General features: G+C 41.0%; 1 protein-coding gene across 4 annotated transcripts in view; it reads left to right on the forward strand.

The window, feature by feature from the left end:
* The first annotated feature begins 1,734 nt into the window (after nucleotides 1-1,734).
* The window catches only part of LOC104865997 (liver carboxylesterase 1), a 29,992-nt gene continuing 12,389 nt past the window's right edge, over nucleotides 1,735-19,337 (forward strand). For 2 of the 4 annotated variants that reach the window (XM_010629802.1, XM_010629794.1), the window contains exons 1-8: nucleotides 1,735-1,797; nucleotides 4,614-4,821; nucleotides 8,601-8,745; nucleotides 10,957-11,090; nucleotides 12,919-13,072; nucleotides 13,737-13,841; nucleotides 16,303-16,407; nucleotides 18,071-18,109. In XM_010629802.1, coding sequence (XP_010628104.1) covers nucleotides 1,743-1,797; nucleotides 4,614-4,821; nucleotides 8,601-8,745; nucleotides 10,957-11,090; nucleotides 12,919-13,072; nucleotides 13,737-13,841; nucleotides 16,303-16,407; nucleotides 18,071-18,109 — 945 coding nt within the window. In that variant the 5' untranslated portion in view covers nucleotides 1,735-1,742. Of the gene's footprint in view, nucleotides 1,798-3,981; nucleotides 3,987-4,613; nucleotides 4,822-8,600; nucleotides 8,746-10,956; nucleotides 11,091-12,918; nucleotides 13,073-13,736; nucleotides 13,846-16,302; nucleotides 16,408-18,070; nucleotides 18,110-19,337 lie in introns of all 4 variants that reach the window. The other 2 variants (XM_010629820.1, XM_010629811.1) reach the window with 2 other exon arrangements.

The raw sequence follows: 19,337 nt of genomic DNA on the forward strand, positions 1-19,337 counted from the left end.
TGAAACCACTACAAATTGTGAGCCAAATAAATCTTTACTCCTTTAACCTTGGGTGTCAGGTATTTTGTGTCAACAACAAGAAAAATAACTAGAAAATATATAAATGATATTTTATATCCATTTGTGTGTGTATGTATGCATGTTTCTGTTTATGATTTTCTATGAGAGTATAATAAAAGAATTATTTGGAGAGCTGTTCCAGATTCCAATGGCCAGGCCACACTACTTTCCAACTGAAGCAGAATATTCTTGAATGGGACCTGGAAACCTAATTTTTCTGCTTTCAAACATGCTGGTGCATGCCTCTCACTAAGAACTGCTGCATCTGAGCAGTGTGTCATATGTATTTTCCAGGTTGATAGAAACTTCCCACCCCCCCCAAAAAAAAACCTGCTTTAATAGTCTTAGCACTTATGGACATAATTTGATGAACAGCTTTAGGAATTAGTACTTCTTAAAATATTTTTGACATCCAATTTTTCAGAACCATATGAACCAGGTTCAAGGCCAAGCCTTTCTTAAACTGTTCTACTTCCATTTTATAAGCACATTTCCTAAACAACCACATGACATATTTCACACTCACCTCTGTTTTCCATCATTGTAAAAACATAAAATATCTAATTTCTTCTAGTGAAATTGTAAAACTAGTATTTTACAGAAAGCCTTTTTATCCCCTCTCCCCAATAATCTTGTGTTTGTACCATACATAAAACTAAAATAAAACTTTAGGAAGAAACATCTGTTTTCACCTGTGAATTTCCCCATGTCCAGCAGAGGACAGCACATTAACAGAGGACAAGTCTCCACTCAAGCACTACTGAGTTGTGGCTACAGAGATGTTGTAGAACTTGGACAGAATAGAAGCCAGTCCAAATCATCAAGTTAGAATATGCTTTTTTTCAGTAATATGTAGAAAGGTTAAGCAGTAAAATCCATGATCTGGAAAATTAAATTCACAAGCAGAACAGTGGTCAAGGGCCAGGCATTTGGGGAAATATTTGAAGAATGAATGGATAAATGGACAGATGGATGATTAGTGTTAGGGACTTGACATAAGGAGTTCATTTACTGTAACAACATTCTATCCCTCAAACCCCTACTTTGAAAATAACTGAGTTCCTTGGTCCTGGAAGTATGTACCAGCATGCAGAGGCAATGGCAGGAGTATCGCAAAGCTAATTTAAGCATCAAAAGCTGTCTAGATGAAGGGTAAGGTTGCTTGCAAACTTGAAAGCCCACAACTTTAAGATACCTCAGCCCAAGGAAACTAAGAGATGTGCCCTAAACTCGCAAATGAACACCTCTGTGGGATACGAGGGGCTCTAAAATTTCCCAGATTATTCTGAGAACCTTAGACCCAAGGTGTGCTCTACCCAAAGGCATCTGCTTCTGTGGCTGCTTTTGGGAAGCTCTAGTGCATTGAAGCTAGGGTCCCACAAAGGAAAAGGTCTTATATAAAAAGTTGTTGTACCAGTTTGTGTATAGCTGTAATCTGAGAGCTGAGTCTGGACTCTTTAGATAAAAGAGCTTGAACTCAGCTGGGCCTGACTTCCAGCTCCCATCAGCCTCTAGAACTCTTTGGAAGGGGAAAAGTTTTTTTTTTTTTTAATCCACTTATAATTAATCCAGCTGCAAGGACAAAGCTATAGGAACAGGGCCTCAGCATCTAGAGTGGGACCTGAGAAGCCTTTCAGAGAGTGACTTGGAGACTCACAGGCTGTGGCAGCTTCTGGACTTCCATGATGTGGTTCTATGCTCTGGTCCTAGTTTCTCTCTCTGCTTGCACAGCATGGGGTGAGTCCTTCTGAAATTCAAACTCTTGGGAGCACATTTGGAAATCCTTGTCCAGGCAGAGATCAGAGGTGATGCTGGACAATGACAGATCCACACCCACAGAGGTGTTCACCCTTTGGACTTGGACATGGACTTGGAACAGCCCAGCCAGACCTAACCCTATAGAGATAGCAGAGATTCAACTGCACACAGCAGGCTGAGGAGGGAAGTAAGCTAATTTCACACATGAGAAGCTAAGAGAGTTCAATTAATTTTTTCCTTGATTCTTACTCCTGGTGTGGCCATATCTTGGGTGGTGCTTAGCAGAATAATAAAAATAGCAACATAGGAACCAGTGTGAGGATCTGAATCCCAGGTCAGGACTTCTGAGCTATGTGTTAATAGGCAAAGTACCTAAACTGCTGTGTGTGGATAGTCCTATCTCTAAAATAGGAATAACAATTGTACCTACCTCTGAGGCTGATAGAAAGGATAAAACGGAGTTTTGATTCTAAAGCACTTAGGATGGTCCTGGTCTAGAGTGCATGAAATGGATGGATAAAGGGGTTGATTAAAATGGGATTTCTTTTTTTTTCAGCTTTAATTGAGTTTATTGGTACATTTTAGGGATACAGTACAGTTACATTCATTGTTGGGCTCTTGTAACTCTACATGACAAGTCTTGGTTCTCATTTTTTCCCCTTGTCCCTGCCCTCCCGTCACCCCCTCTTCTCCTCCCCATCTACAAACACTTTATTTCCATCTTTTCATTATCTCACATTTTTTTCTTTTCCCTTATTACCCTCCCCCTACCCATCCCACCTTCCCTACACCTTTAGCCCCTTTCTTCCCATTTCACAATGTCAGTAATCTTATTAGGATCTTATGTATTATTACAGTTTATTCACACCAGAGAAACTATTCGGTATTTACATGTGTGACTTATTTATTTCACTTAGGAGTATATCTTCAATGTGTATTTCTTAATAAGAGATTTGACATATGGTAAAATTAGACCAAGGTTCAATGGCCATTGGGAAAATATCTGTCGCTCATAGTTCCCAAGAGGAGAAGTCACGCTGCTTGGGAAAAAGGGAAACACCAGGGTCAGTGAGCAGGGAGAGAGCAAGGAGGGGACTCTGGACAAGGTCGTTTATCAAGGTTTTCTCTAGAGGGAGGAGGGGGGCAGGTAAATCCAGTATAGGACTGGCTAACTTGAATAACTTCATGGATTTTCAGGCACAGAGTCTGTCCTTCTGGTGTCTCTTTGTGCGTGATTGGAGCAAGCAGATGGTGGCTGGGGGTATGAGACCTTGATAAAGCAGGTGATTGTGATTTGAGATCTGAATTGAAGGGACTCAAGGAATGACAGTTGCTCCAGGGTAAGGTCTCAGAAGCATTAAACACAGAATTAAACAATTTATTAAGACAGGTCTATAGCAAGAGACCTCAACATGCATTTGTGCTATTGTATTAACTGAGAAATTGAGACTCTCCCAAGGCCACCTGGAAAATCATGCCCTGGTCTATCTCTGATTCCCAAACCCAGAATAGTACTCAGGTACCAGTGCCCTGACAGGCCCCTTCTAGAAGACCCATCTACATGATATCTTCTCTTTGGTGATGTGACAGACCTCAAACTGCCTTAAGGCAGAGTTCAGAAGGGACCCAAATTTGGAGTGGAACATTCCTTCAGTTCTAGTCACCCTGACAGTACCACCCACTTCCAACTTTAGGAAGTACACATGGGCTGTTTCCAATTCCTCCGTTTTCTGGTGTGTAACATGGTTCTGTTATTGCCCACATAGCAAGGCTTTTTTAAGGACTGACTGAAGGGATGCAGAAAGCATGTTTGGCATACGGTAACTGTTCAGTATGTACCATCTCATGGAACCTCAGGGGTGATTGCTGTTGTTACCATTCTTGTTTAAGCCTCCCTTTTCCTTTCACATTTTCACCCTTGGAAGTCTGGGTTCTACTCACCTCATTTTGCTGAAAAATTATTACTGAGATAATGCAGGCCACAACTAGAGATTTATCTTCTGACTTTATCCACTGTCACCTCTCTGAAGCACTGTGCTCTCCTGCCGGCCCCTCTTCCTCTTCTCTCAGCTTCCCTGATGCTATACCTTTCTCTTGCCACCTCTCTGGTGCATGCGCTCAGTCACACCTAAGCCATTTCTGTGCTTTATTCTCAGCAATGAGGTCACGCACACCCATGCTGTGCACCCCCACTTTCAGGTGGATGCCTCTGTCTTCCAGTTTTGTGGGACCTCCTCCTGAAGCATCTTATTACCTGTGACTTCTTACCATCCACTCTCCCACGGAACCTGTCTAGTGGGGTTCTTCGTGCAGGATGCAACCTCTTTCTTCCCGGAATTAGATGAAGCACATGTGTGGTTCCATCTCCCTACAGGATCAGCCCTCCTGAGAATGGGAGCCACCTCTTGTTCAGTCTTTCCTCCAGTCTGTAGTTTAGCGCCTGCATCTTGAAAGACACAAGCTTCCAGAAGCTTGTAAGTAGGAACTCAAAGCCTTGTTTATTCCTGACAGCAGCTCTCCTTTTTGCATTCATTTTGTGGTGAATGCTTGTATACTTCTAATTCTAGTTTGCTCTTTCAACCAGGCCTCTGAAGAAAGACAGATTTCCCCATCCTCGTTTTACATAACAAACTATTTCCCAATCTTTATTGTACATAAAAGCTTGTTTGCCTAAGAAGCCTAAATGATGTAGGTGACTTTGTTCAAGGTCACATGCCTAAAAAGTGGCAAAACTCAACTGGAATCTAGGTCTAAGCTTTCCCCTCTGATGGATTTTATTTCCTCTCCATGTTCAGCAACCCAGCAATCCTCGCCCCCAGTGGTAGACACCGCGCATGGCAAAGTTCTGGGGAAATATATCAGCCTGGAAGGATTTGCACAGCCTGTGGCCGTTTTCCTGGGAGTCCCTTTTGCCAAGCCCCCTCTTGGATCCCTGAGGTTTGCTCCTCCACAGCCAGCAGAGCCATGGGACAATGTGAAGAACACCACCTCTTACCCTCCCATGTAAGTTGGGGGAGGTTGCTTTTGCCTCTTTCATTGAGCTTGTTTGACCCAGCATGGTGCAGGAGACAAAACAATTCTCTAAGCAGCTCATACTTTGTTCTGAACTCCTAGGGAACACTAGATATTTACAAAGCATTCCAGAATTGTCACATCTGTCTAGGACCCTTTATTCAGCGCGTATTTATTGTATAACTGTGATGTTCCCAAGCGTGTTATAGGTTTTCAGAACCCACTAGTGAGCAAAACACAGATCCGTGGCTTCATGGAATTTACATTCTGGGAGGGAGAGAGATAAAACACAAGGTAAAAACATGAATTATATGTGATATGTTAGAGTATAAGTAGTGATTAGTACTTTGGAAAAAACAGTTGAGCAGATGAGGGACATCTTGAAACTTGGCTGAAGATGTGGGTATGTGAGACACATTGACTTTGTAAGTTCTCCGCTCCCAGGTGTGTCTGAATGAATGTACCTCTTCACGCGCAGATAAAGGCTTCTACTCTCCAATCATCCTGAGGCTGGGACAAAAAGCCCCAAGTCCCCACTGCCCTCTATCAGGATCTTAGCTTTTGTAGATTTTCTGTCCTTTCTTCATCTCTTATTCTCTTGCTTTGCTATTAAGTTGTTTTCTTTAGTGTTTTTAACCTTTTGATTTAGCGTTAATGTATGTTTTCATTTTAGTGTATCTATCATAGTTCTTTGCTTTGTGATAACTATAAAGTTTACAAAAAACCTTATAATATAGACATTATAAATATTTTAAACTGATGGTACCATAAGTTTGATAAAAAAGAAAACCAAATCTGCACTATCTATTCTTCCCATTTTGAATTTTTTGATATCACATAATTTTATATTCTTTATCATAAATAAATTCATGTAGTTATTATTTTAGTAGTGTCTTTTTAAAGGTGTCAGTAGTTTGTGTAGGGTAACTATAATTTTAACATAATAATAATTGTCTGTATATTTACTTTGACCAGTGAAAGCACACCCGCTTTGCATGCTTCCTTGTTCCACATTGGAGTCATTTTCTTTCAATTTGAAGAACTCCCTTTAAACTTTCTTGTAGGACAAGTAGGAAAGAATGAATCCCTTCTGATTCTGTTTGTCTGGGAAAGGTTTTCTGGAGCCCTGTTATGTTATTCGCTTCTTTTCTCTCATTGCATTCAGGGTTTTCTCTTTGCCTTTAATCTTTCAGTGTTTGATTCTGGATCTTGCTGCGTGATCTTTGGCCTTGTTTTATCTGGGTATTACTGTATTTCTACAGGTTTGGAACATTCTCAGTTACCATCTCTTCTACCTCTTTGTCTTTCTCATCCTCCTCTTCGACTCTAATAACCTGAATATTTTCTCATTTGAGATTGTCCAACTGATCTCATAAGTTCACTTCATTCTTTTTTCTTTTTTTTTAGTTTTTAGCTTTTTCTTAGTACATCTTTGCAGTACATAATGATTACTCTCTTTTTTAGGGTGTTAGTACCTATACATAACACATCTTAATTATCTTTTCATCCCCTTCTCTCCCTCTTCCGTCTCCCTCCATCTCTTGATCCCCTTCCTATTTGACAAAGATCTGTCTCTCTGTTTTCTATGATCTATCTTTTGTTTTGCTTCTAAATTTATTTATACTTTGGATTTTTCCATATAAGAGAAACAATGTGATATTTAAGGTTGTATATCTGATTTATCTCACTTAATATTATGGTCTCAAGGTGAACACATTTCCTTACAAATTATTCAAGTTTATCCCTCTTTAGGGCACCATGGCACTCCATTCTGTGTAAATACTACATTTTCTTTATCCATTCATCTGTTGTTGGACATATAATCTACTTCCATAATTTGCCTACTTCAGATTTTACTGCTATAAACATGGGTATGCATGTTTCCCTGCAATTAGATGTCTTTAACTCTTTTGGGAAGATATCTAGAAGGGGAATCAGTGGGTCAAATGGAATTTCTAATTTTCGTTTTTGAGGAATATACATTCTAATTTCCATACTGATCATATTATTTTACATTCCCTTTTTCTCTGAAGCCTAACTGGTATTTGTTTTTGTTTGATTTGTTGATGATGGCCATTCTTTTGGAGGTAAGAAAGAATTTTAGTCTTGTTTCAATTTGTATTTCTCTAATGGACAGCAATGTTGAACATTTTTTCATGTATTTACTGGCCATTTGTATTTCTTCTGAGAAGTATCTATTGTTTTCATTTCACTGGTCCATTTTTGATTGGGTCTTTTATTTGGGAGGATCTAATTTTTTGAGTTATTTATATATATTCTGAGTATTGGTTCTCGGTCTGAGGAACAAATGATCAATGTTTTCCCCATTCTGCAGGTTGTCTCTTCACTCTGCTTTTTTTCTTTTCTTTTCTTTTTTTTTTTTTTTTTTTTTTTTTTTTTTTTGCTGTACAGAAGCCTTTTAATTTGCTGTGTTCTCATTTGTTGATTCTTGGTATCATCTCCTTTGCAACTGTGTTTTTCTTCAGAAAGTCCTTGCCTGTGCCTATGACTTCAAAGAGTTTTAGCTATGTTGTCTTCCAGCAGATTAAATTTTTCTGTTTTAATACTTAGATCTTTGATCCATTTTGATTTTAGTTTTGATATAAGTCTAGATGCAATCTGGATTCATGTGGATAGCTAGTTTTCCTGTCACCGTGTATAGAAGAGGTCATATGTCTTCAGGTGTATGTTTATGGCTCCTTATTCCTCCTCTGACTATGTGTTTACAAATAACCTGCTTTGAGCTCACTACTTCTTTGCTTCACTTGGTGAAGTTTGTTTTTGATGCTTCCAAACAAATCTTTCATTTCATTGCACTTTTCAACTGCAGGCTTTCAATTCATTTTAACATCTCAATCATTCTGTTTAATTTCTCTGATGCATTTATGAATGTTTGCCTTTATAGTCTTGAAATCTATTGAACTTCCTTAAAACAAGCAGAACATTGGCTATATGGAATTATTTGTCTGAGAGACCATATTTCTCTCTCACTATTGCTCTCTGGTGCCTAACTCTGTTCAATGAAGTCATATTTCCCTAAATATTCTTGATGCTTGTTTTACAATACCTGCATGCTGAGGGATTATTTGCTCCAATCTTTGGACTCTGGCTTTGTGTGCATCAACCCATCTTCAGTGGGGCTTCCAGAGATTTTAAATGGACTGAATGTTGTGTTCTCTGAGCCTGTGACCTCTTCAACCATAGGGAATACTGTTAGCCCAGATTTGAAATGACTCATATAAGGATTCCAAAGTTACTGGGGCTCCCTGGTGCAGATAGACTTGAGGAAGACCCAAGGAAGAGACCCAAGCTGTATTGGAAGATGCCCAGGAACCAAACCTGAAGCCTGACCCAGTGGTTAGAGAGACACATCCCAACTCTTTCTGGACCTGAGCCTGGGCCACCTCAGGATCTGATGTGAGGTGGATAATGGTGAGACCATTTCATTGTATTACATAGGTTTCTTCCCTCAGCAGTGCCATGTACAAGCCTGATGGTTCCTTAACTGTCTGAAATCGGGACTTCTTAGAATCTGCTGTTTGATGAGAGTCAGTTGTCAAGGGCTGCTCACTCTGCATGGCCTTTGGAGACCCTAGAAAGTCCAAGGGCTTTTACCAGGACCCCCAGATAGCCTCCTATCCATTCTGGTGTCTTAAATCTTGTTATAACAACTCCACTGATGGGAATAAACCAGTCAAAGGCTTTGCTTGGGCTAAGAAGAACCTGGCTTAGATCTGTCTGAATTCAGGGGTTCTTTCTCTCTTCACCAGGTGCTCCCAACTCACAGGAACAGGTCCAGTGCTCTCCGAGATATTTTCCAACAGACTGGAAAACTTTCCTCTTGAGTACTCAGAAGACTGTCTTTACTTGAATATTTACTCTCCTGCTAACCTGACAAGCAAAAGCCGACTGACAGTAAGCAGTGGGAATGTCGGATTCACACCTGGGACTTTCAGCATCCAGGACCTTCCACTGAAGAGTAGAGTGGACAAAGACAACCCAAGGCAGAGGCATCATGGCTGATTATTATCAAAAGATAATTTAAATACCTCAGTTTCCCTCAGTGAGCTTCTGGAAGAGATGGCTGTATATATAAAAAGCATATTTTATTTTTCCTAAGTTCTCTCAAAATAATAAAAGTAAAACTATTATTTCTTTAGTTGTTAGTTTAAGAATTTAATATCCAAATTAGCTAAAAACAATTTCCAATAAAGTTGGAGCTGGGAAAAGTCCTAGAGATAAACCAGTAACATGGCATTATTTGTTTTAAACTCAGAGCTTTGCACAAGCTAGGTAAGAACTCTACCACTAAACTAATCTCCAACCCCAACACTTTCTTTTAAAAAACTAAGACAAGAAAGTGGGGAGAAGTCACATATTACAATCAATAAAACAGGAACTTTGATTTTCAGATCTTCAAGCCAATGTCTTTGGACATAGACTAGGAAATTAAACCAAGTGACTGGCCTTTCTCTAGCACACCAAAATGCCTCTGTGAAAATTTTCACTGTCCCATGCCAGGTGTTGGAGACAAGAACCTCAGACAACCTCAGAAGTGATTTTATTTGCTATTAGCCAAACATCTGGGATTTTCTGTGGCTCATTTTCCTCCCTAATTGTATGTAACATGGCTTATGATTCATGATTCAGTAATTCCAAAATAAATGAAGAGTCAGAGGTGAGGAAAGCTGCTACTTACAGGCCAAAGGTTAGGTAAGGGTGTGTTGGAAAAGAGGGGTAGAATAGAAGAAAAGAGTGTGTCAACACCCATTAAGTATCTAGGAATACCCTGGCACAGAGTGCAAGAGTGAGGAAGGAAGTGTGAAATTGTGGATTCAAGGTTGGTCCCACATATGCTTTGTAAGGCCTAAGGAAGTAGGGACAAATGTTCCCTCATTTTTTTCTCCTTCGATTTTTTATGTACTCATTGCCCCTGTATACACAGACTTGGGGGTTAGGGTAACAGGAAATCATGACCATACGGAACCCTTCTTTCAAAGATCTTGCCATCTGGGCTTCACAGACTTCATCAAAGTATCATTGCCAACCAGCCCTGGGGCCCAGTTTTCAGTCATAGATGACCTTGACTCAGTGTCTACCTGGCACACAAACAGAGATCATAGATGTGGGAGAAACAAGGGGCCTGAGAGCCTATGTCGTTCTATCTATGAACACAGATTTGAAAAGTACGGAGAGATTTTTGAGTTTACATCCTAGATCTGCTTTTGAGTGGCTGAGAGCCTTAGGAAATTTCTATATTTCTCCCATTCTGTGTTCCCTCAGATGGGATTAATCACATATGAGTACGCAGTGATGACAGTCAAGCTTCATCTCAGTCCTGGCTAAGTACACAGAGCCAGCACTGATGACACACTAGGTGGTGCTGCAGGATCTTCCTCTTGTCCTAACAACCAGTTTAGGAAGCTGTGATCAAGGGGTGCAGTCCAGGACAGGTTGGCAGATGAACTGTGTGACCTGGCAGGCTGGCTAAAGTCCTGATGTTACTTATTTATTAGCTGCAGGAACTTGGACAGTTTAACTACCTCAATTTTTCTGTCATTGGAACAATGATTAGTATCTACCCCGGGGACAGTTTATTTCTTAAAGTACTTAAAACAGTATATAATATGTAGTTCATACATTCTTTTGTTTATCAAGCAATACTATTATAATATTGATTTTTCCATGCTCACTACTTAGCTCTAGAATGAGCTTTTTAAATACAACACTAAGAATTATCATATCCCCTCTTTTCTTCAAGTCTCCTCACAGACTTATCACAGTAGGCACTCAGACTCAGGTAATGCTAGTCAAAGACTTCCTGGAGAAGGGTAGATGTGAGCCTGGCTTAAGAAGTGGTTGGAATCTGTGCTGTGGAGAAAGAAGAGTGGAGGCACATTAGGAAGGGGCACAATCAGGGGTATGTGTTCGTCTTGAAAAATCAATCCTGTACAGGGAAGGTGAATTCACCACTAAAGAATTAACTAAGATGAAACTGAAATACCAGGGTTGCCTCATAATTGTGTTTATTACTTTGGGTGATACCTCCTTAGTCTTCAGCAAGAGACAATCAATCCTATGTGTTTCCTGTTATGCCTCCTATAACCAGTTTGGTTGCTTCTTCAGGTGATGGTGTGGATCCATGGAGGTGGTTTATTATCTGGTGGGGCATCAACATTTGATGGAGTGCCACTCTCTATCCATGAGAACGTGGTGGTGGTGACCATTCAGTACCGCCTGGGAATCTGGGGATTCTTCAGGTAAAGAACTCACTCTTTTCACTTCACATTTCTCATCCAAGCAAAAGTTTTTGGCCCAGTTATAGTCATGTCAGCATTCAAAGGCACTTTTGCTAAGTTCCTTAAGAAAGCATTTGTGTTTCTTAATATTTGGACCCCACTTACCTTCTTATTCACCAGTCAAGCTCGACCTCTTGCTTCTGGGTTTTTCTTCTGCCTACAGCGCTACTCAGTTTGTCAAACTCTTCTTCATCCTGGATGGCCCATTTTTCATGTTTCCACCTCTAACACTCATCTCCCTTCACATGTCTTGCCCTAGCACACTGCCGCAGTCCTCTACGGTGGCAATGAGCAGCCAGCCAAACAGTTCAATGAAAATACATCTTCTCAGGGAAAAGAAAGATGTTGGGTGGAGGGAGATCAGTAAATGCTTGTGGGTGAAGGACTGCATCCCTGGAGAGGAGACTGTCAGAGCTTCTGACTCCAGTGAGCAATGCTTCCCGGAGGAGTGCAGGAGTCCACTCAACTCATTTCTTTTTGGTATTTGGCACATGCAAGAATCAAGTCAATAGTGTTCTCGACAGATTGAGTCTGTCGCACCTTTACTGAGGATTCCCAGCTTCCTTACAAGGGCATCTATCATTCTGATGGCAAGAGTAGACTCAGATCAGGGAGCAGAATCTCAAGGCATCCTTGGTCAACAAGCTCATAAAGAATGCTCCAGGCTTTGTCTTTGAAACCACTGTGCCCTGGAAGGCCTCTGGGCCTGGGATGGGAATAGCTACCTCAGGGATTTCTGAAATGGTTTTAAGCCTTTTGCAATTGTCCTGATGATTCCTATCCCTGTTAATCTCTAGCAAATAGTCACCTGGGTCAACTTTTACATAATTTTCTTTGTTCCTTCCCTTCCAAGTGAAAATTCCTAAATCTTTCCACTTTACTTCCCCTTTCTCTCCAATCTTAACATAAATCACACTAAAAGCAGTCAATGTTTTCCACTTAATAGCCTGAACGCTTTGCTGCTTAGAAATCTCTTCTACTAAATAAACTACTCTATCACTCTCAAATTTAGCCTTCCACAAAGCCTATTGCATGGATCTGGTTCACACAAGTTCTCTACAATATGTAACAAGGGTAGTATTTACTCTGATCAGATCCTCATCTCCATCTGAGACAATTTTTCTGGTCTCTTGTCATTTGAGCTCTCACCAGAATCACCCATAGCATTTCACTTATAGCAATTTAGAGACTTTTTCTAGCCTCTTTCTTCAAAGTTTTTAAATCTTTCTTTCTCAAAGTCACTTCCACATTTTCAAGTAAAGCTATATCAATAGCCTCTTCAATACCAGTTTTCTATATTAGTCCATTTTCCTGTACTGTAACAAAGTAACTGAGGCTGGCTACACCATGAGTAAAAGGGTTTAACCTATAGTTTTGAACCTGAAAGTCCAAACAACATGGTACCAGCTGTGGTAAGGGCCTTTTGCTGATGGCAGATGCCATCATGGTGGGTATACATGTAATAGTCAGGGAAACCATAAAGTAAAGAGAGGCTGGTTTTGCTCTTTTATTACTACCCTCTCTCAAGAACTAACCAGAGTCCCATGAAGAACTACATTAATTCTTCCTGAAGGCTGAACCCACCATATCCCAATCACCTTTCACACCAGTGTCTACCTGTTAAAAGTTCTACCACTTCCTAAAATTGCAACATGAAGGACCAAGCCTCTCACCTATAAGCCCTTTGGAGACAAACTCCATCCAACAGTAGCAAGATCTTGGGCTACCTGAGGTCCTGGGGGCTCTCCATGGCATCCCCCCATCCCATCCTCACCCTGTTCTCTTGCAGCACTGGGGACAAACACAGCAGGGGAAACTGGGGACACTTGGACCAGGTAGCTGCTCTGCACTGGGTCCAGGACAACATTGCCAACTTTGGAGGGAACCCAGACTCTGTGACCATCTTTGGAGAGTCATCAGGAAGTGAAAGTGTCTCTGTTCTTGTAAGTGCTCCTGACACCAGGTCCCTCCCTCTGGCTTTACAAGGTTGCTTTTAGGTCTTGGAGGCCAGCCACTCCAGCCATACGCATCTTTGCTGAAAAGTCCTGACTAGTCATTACACTGCATCAGATGGTGGAGAACCAAGGCCCAAATGCTCCTTGGCTCTCAGGAAAGAGAGAGTTCAGCTTAAGGTCCTTGAGCTATGAGAATCTCCAGTTGTAGCCTGAATTAGTGGCATTCTTCCTTTCCTACTTTGGATAACTCTTTCTCTCCACTTTCTAATCATTTAAACACGTAGGCTTACCTCACTTAGGGGTGGGTGTGCCTCCAAGATCAGTTTTCTAAGATACATTCTGAATAATAGAAATGCTGAATCATAATTTGTGTCTGGAATTTGTCAAAATGTCTTTTCCATTATTTTGATTATCAGGATGCCCCACAAATGTCCTGTTCAGTCTCTGACTCTGGGCTCCTCCTTGTTGAGGTTATGTTAGCAAAGCTGGGTCCTAAAATGAGTCCAAGAATCAGGCCAAGCCAGATAAGAGCTATCATGTGCTGTAAGTTCTATACTCTAGGCTAAGGCTCTATGAAGAACCCTTACAGAGAGTGAGTCACTGACCCTCTCCCTTTGAGCATAAACTCTTCTCATCTGCACTTCCTTGTCAGGTACTATCACCCTTGACCAAGAACCTCTTCCACCGGGCAATTTCTGAAAGTGGTGTGGCCCTCACTCCATGTCTGTTCAGGAAGAGTACCCGGGCTGGGGCTGAGGTAGGTCTCACCTTGGACCACTCCTGCACATTCTCCTAAGTTCTGGAGGAATCCACAGGGGTCTTTCTGGTGGTGGAATTCAGTTGACATCATCGAAGAATCACTGAAGTGACAGTGGTTGAGTCCGAGGCAAGGAGACGCCTGATCTATCCACCCAATTTATAACAAGAGCACTGGAGCAGAGCATGGAAATGATCTATCAAGATCAGCAAGAGCATGGGGCAGAGGTGGAACTAGAGCTCGGTCAGTAAAACACACTATCCAATGACCACATTTCTCAAAGTACATCAAGGCAGGATGCTAGGTTGGGCAGTGGGCAGAGGCTTGTGATTATTTCATATCTCTATAGGTTCACATAAAGGATGTGGGTCTGAAGGATTTCTCAGTGAAACTTTGTAAGCAGGGCTGCTACCTGGATATTCCATCCATTCATTCACTTAACAAATACTTTGACATATCCACATACCTTACAACTTTTCAAAGTGTCAGTTCCTGTTAAGGAGATTGTGTAATCTCGCAAATAAGATTTGAATTGTGACACAACTAATGGAGAGACAACAGAATCTGATGTGAAAACAAAATCCTAAAAAGCATTTAGCTGGTGTAGGAGGGCAGTTACTAGGAAAGGCTTTCTGAAACAGTGATTGATGAGGCAGAATCAGGAAGTTGAACATCTTCACTATAAGAGAGTGAAGAAAGAAGCTGATGTGGCCAGAGCAGAGAAAGCAGGGGGAACTCATAGTGAGTGGAGGTGGGGAACATTGGCATGGACCATGTAGTATGGAACTGTGGTAAGGATTTTTATTTATCTGGGTAGCAGCGGAGGGCTAAAGGTAAAAGTGATCAACATTGATGGTTCTTCTGAGGACTGTCCATTGAAGCTTGTGATGTGGAGGGTGTGGATAGATCTGTGAGAGCTGGTTTTGGTGGAATATTTGGAGCAGCATCCAGATATAGCAGGAAGGAAGAAATAGAGGCACCAAGAACTTGTAAAATTTAGAAAAAATTTTATTAATATATGTTTGCAGTACAAATGTTTATATTCATATTAGGAAATAGATATATGCACTTAACATATCTTGATACTTTTTATTCCCTTTCCCTGTCCCACCTCTCTCCATCTGCCTCTAGATCCATTTCCCTTGTTGCCTTTCTTCTTTTTTATCTTTTAAGTCATTTATGACATATCATAATTACATTCATTGCGGATACTTGGTATATGTACACTATGTGTCTTAAATATTTTTATGTCCACTTCCCCTCCCTTCTCTCCTTCCATCTCTTGGTCCCCTATCCATTTACAAAAGACCTAGATCCCTGTTTTCTTTATTTTTATCTATATTTTAGTTGTAGGAAAGCTGAAAGTATACTGTTAAGGGGGCCGGGGATTTAGCTCAGTGGTTCGGTGGCCTGCTTCACAAGTGCAAGGACCCGAGTTCGATCCCCAGTACCAAAAAAAAAAAAGAAAAAGAAAAAAAGAAAGTATAATGCTAAGTCAGACACACAAGCTTAAATACCACATGGCTTCTGTCATAAGAGAAATTCAAAGTATAAATAAAAGCAAAATAAAAGAATTTGTAGAACTTTTGAGATTTTGTTGAGAATTATTTGATTATTGGAACACGTGCCCATGTGTCAAGGTTTAGTTCAAGGAGGAACTTATTATTCATGGAAACAGAGGCGGCAGGTATGAGGCTGCATTTAGTAAACAAACAGAAATTAGAAATTATACAGTGAAAGGAAGCCAACACTCTTGTTTCTCTCTCTTCTCCCATTCCCCCTCTCTTCTCCGTCCCTTCATCCCTCCCTCTTTTCTCTCTCCTTTCTGCCACCTTCCCTTCTTTCTTTTCTCCCTCCCTCCTTCCTCTTCCTTTCTTCCCCAGCACTGATTCTACAATTCATCATGTATGAGGTACTGGGGAACCCACGCATATGCACCACGGCCCCATCATAAGGCATGCCTCAATCCATCTAAGACTTGTTCCCCAGCTACAGTTGGCTGCCAGTACATATGACCACCTCATCTGCCTATGGGCTTAGAAACTCCCCTGTGGTTTCAGAGTAATAGCTTTCTTTTCTGTTTTAGAAGATGAGTGATTTACTTAATAACTCTTTGTACCAATGGACTTAAAAAGTAGAAAATTGAATTTGTAATTCCATTCTTACAATACCCATCCATACTGCTATTCTTTGGATATTCAGTTTTCAGATCATCAAACCATTTTAACAGATATAAGGTTACAGAAGACACAACTATTTTGTAACTGGTTTATGCCACATTTAGCAAGTGAGGCAACACTTTGCAGAAACCAGAAGCTACCCCTTTTGGTCTGGAATATTTCGGGTTACTGCCTCCACTGTTGCATTCAAAATTTTAGCATGAGATAATACCCCTCTGTCAGTACTGATAAAGGAAAGGAACACTGCTCTTGAACTCTGCTCCTGTCTGTGATCTGTGCAGCAAGTTGCTATTATTGCTGGATGTGAAACCACCTCTTCAGCTGTCATGGTTCACTGTTTGCGCCAGAAGACAGAGGAAGAGCTCTTGCAGACTACACTGAAAATGGTAAGCATGCTCATTCTAGTGACCTCACCCCATGTACTTGGTCCTAGACTCTAGCCATTCAGCTCTCCCCTTGTCCTAAATAAATCAATTTCTAAGTCAATTTCTCACCTGTGCTGGTCAGTGTCAGCCCCCTGATCCAAACTGAGTATTTTGTATTTCCATTTTTATTATGAAATACCTCAAATGATAAAAATATCCAAAAATAATATAATAAAAATTATATAATCCCCAACTCTAAAAACTTAAATTTTCTCATTATTTATTCAGATGTATTTGTAGGAAATTAAATATTTTTATATTCACAGAAGTAAGCACAAATTTTAATTTTGAGGTTTAAGATACTAAACACAAAGATTTTTCTGAAAAGTGTCAATATATCTAATAGTCAATTAAGAATCTATCTAAATTACAATCTTACAATAACCAAATCTTTTAGATTTTCTAAGATTGTGCTTCAATTACGATTACGAAAGAAACATCTCTCTACCTGTTCACTCATCAATCGGTCCATTAACCCATTTTTATCCATTTTCTAATTATCCATCTATACAGCCACTAATTCAGCCAATCCATTGATATACTTCTATAAATCAAATATCAACTCATCCATAATGTTTTATTCATCTTCCTTCAATAATTTTAAAATCTATGCATTATCCGGTTATCATATCTATACACTGCCATCATTCCAACAAAAGCAATAATCCATCCATCATCTATTTTCTGGTTTTCACCCTCTATTCATATGTTCATCCAGTTCACAAGTGCTCTGTGTATTGAGCTGCACCTTGTAGCCTTATACTCCTGCTTCCATTCATGGTAAAGGTGTAGAGGAAGAGTGTCAAGGGGAGCAAACAGATATGAATTGAGCAAAGTCCCTGTGAACAAGAAATTGTCCAAAGGGAAGCACTCCCAAGTACTCCATGGGTTAAATGAAGTGGGAACACAGAGAGAGAGCACATTCACTATAGCCAGTTGGGATGCTCCATATAGCTAATGACACTCAAAAGACTGATGGGCAATCATGTCAAGTTGTCCACATAGGGAAGCTCAGGGGGATAACAGCATCCAGGGCCCATGGGAACTACTCATTTGTAGGGGAAGTCATGAATGTGAGCTCAGAAGTCACCTGAGTCCCTTATTTCTCAATCTGGATGGACCTTGGAAACTGGAAGATACTCCAGTACCTCCATGGCAGACCACTAGAACAGAGAGGATTGCCTGTATGCCCATGGATTGAGTCCAGTGTGACTTTGGGGCTTGAGTTTTAGTTCATAGTTCACATAAGGTGACCAAGGTTATTAAAGAATTAAAACAAAACTGCCTCCTAATGCCAGGAAAGAGGAAAATATTTCAGCTTATGTCCTTGTGGGACAAGAAGATCTAGCTAATAAGAAAAGGGTAGGCACTATAGCGGACTTCCTGCCCAGAGTTCCAGTGACCTTGACTCAGGGTCTCACGGTTTGTCCTTCCATTATTGGTGCCTACCTCTTCCCTGGCTTACTCCTCTACACTTTTCTCATGAAGCTTATGTCCTGCCCACTTTTGCTAGACCCAGCCAGGGAGCTGCTAGATGAGAATACATGCCTTTGAGGCACAGCTCAGAGGTTCAGCTTCTCTCCAAGAAAATTTTCTTACCCCATCCTCTGCCTTTGTTTTACAGAAATTTTTTACTCTCAATTTACACGGAGACCCCAGAGAGGTAAGGACTTTTGATTTTTTTAATCACAAATTTTAAATGTTAACACCTTTAAGCATCTATTCACGATAAATGAAAGAAATCTCCTTTGTGGAATCATAGTCACTCCTTGTGTGTGTATTTCTGAGGTAGAGGAGGGGTAGTGACTTTCTGGTTAACACAGCCAAAAGAATCAGAGGCAGGATTGAAATCCAGTTCCTTCACTTCCAGTCCAGTTCTCCTAGTTAGAATTCTGTCCCCTAGACTAAGCCATTCCCTTTGCATTTGCATTTTCTTCTCCCAAAACGGCCCTGTAGGACTAGGTCTCACTAGAACCTTCCACTCTCTGGAGACAGCGAGAACTAGGTAAGGGGCTCAGGAAGAGGACAAACCTCCCGAGAGGACACAGATTGAAGAGGACCAGTCTCCTAAGAGGACACAGCATTGGCTAGCTCTGCCTGAAGGGAGCATAGCATCTCAGCCCTGAGGACACTACCATTTCCCATCACCCAGGAAACTCCCACAGTCCCCTCCCTTCTCCTCCTTCCTCCACTCTTACCTCCCGGTGGATTTCCTAGGTCTGGTGATGTTAACTTTGCAGCACCTAAAAATCCTGTCCTCTGCTCCCTCCCTGGGGATCATAGCACTTCTCTTAGAGACTTTTTGAGAATGAAATGAGATCTAATCATCTAATCTGCAAAGATTTCACAAGGACATTCTATTGCAGCAGAATCTGTAGTAGGTAGGATATAGAAGTTAAACAGACAAGGTTCTCTGCCTTCCTGAAGCCTTCCATTCCAGGGGAAGGAGTGTGCAGTAGAAAAACTAGGTAAACAGTGTGGTTTGTTCAGTGATGGTCAGAGTGAAGGTTAGAAAAAGAAAATGAGAAATGGAGGCAGAGGTGGGTAGTAATGCGAAGATAAATTGTGGGGATAGGATGGCTTGATGAGTAGGTGACACCTGGGTCCGAATGAGAAAGAATAAGCAGTCAGGAAACCTGAGGTGGAGTGTTCCAGGTAAAAGAATCAACAGCTGCAAAGGCCGTGATGCAGTAGGCCAGTTCTTCTGGCGTGATGCCGGTGAGAGGAGATGAGAGGCTGGGATCCAGAGAGGTGAAGATGGGGTGGTGAGTGGGAGAAAACAGGCTGTGATTCAAAGTGAGGTGGGCAGGTGGTGCTCAGGGGTCATGAACAGAGCGGTGAATTGACCTCATATTTCACAAAGGTCTCTGATTCTGTTAGAGACTAGATAG

Source organism: Fukomys damarensis, unplaced genomic scaffold, assembly GCF_012274545.1.
Source record: "Fukomys damarensis isolate Sample0158 unplaced genomic scaffold, DMR_v1.0_HiC HiC_scaffold_32, whole genome shotgun sequence".
Lineage (NCBI taxonomy): Eukaryota > Metazoa > Chordata > Mammalia > Rodentia > Bathyergidae > Fukomys > Fukomys damarensis.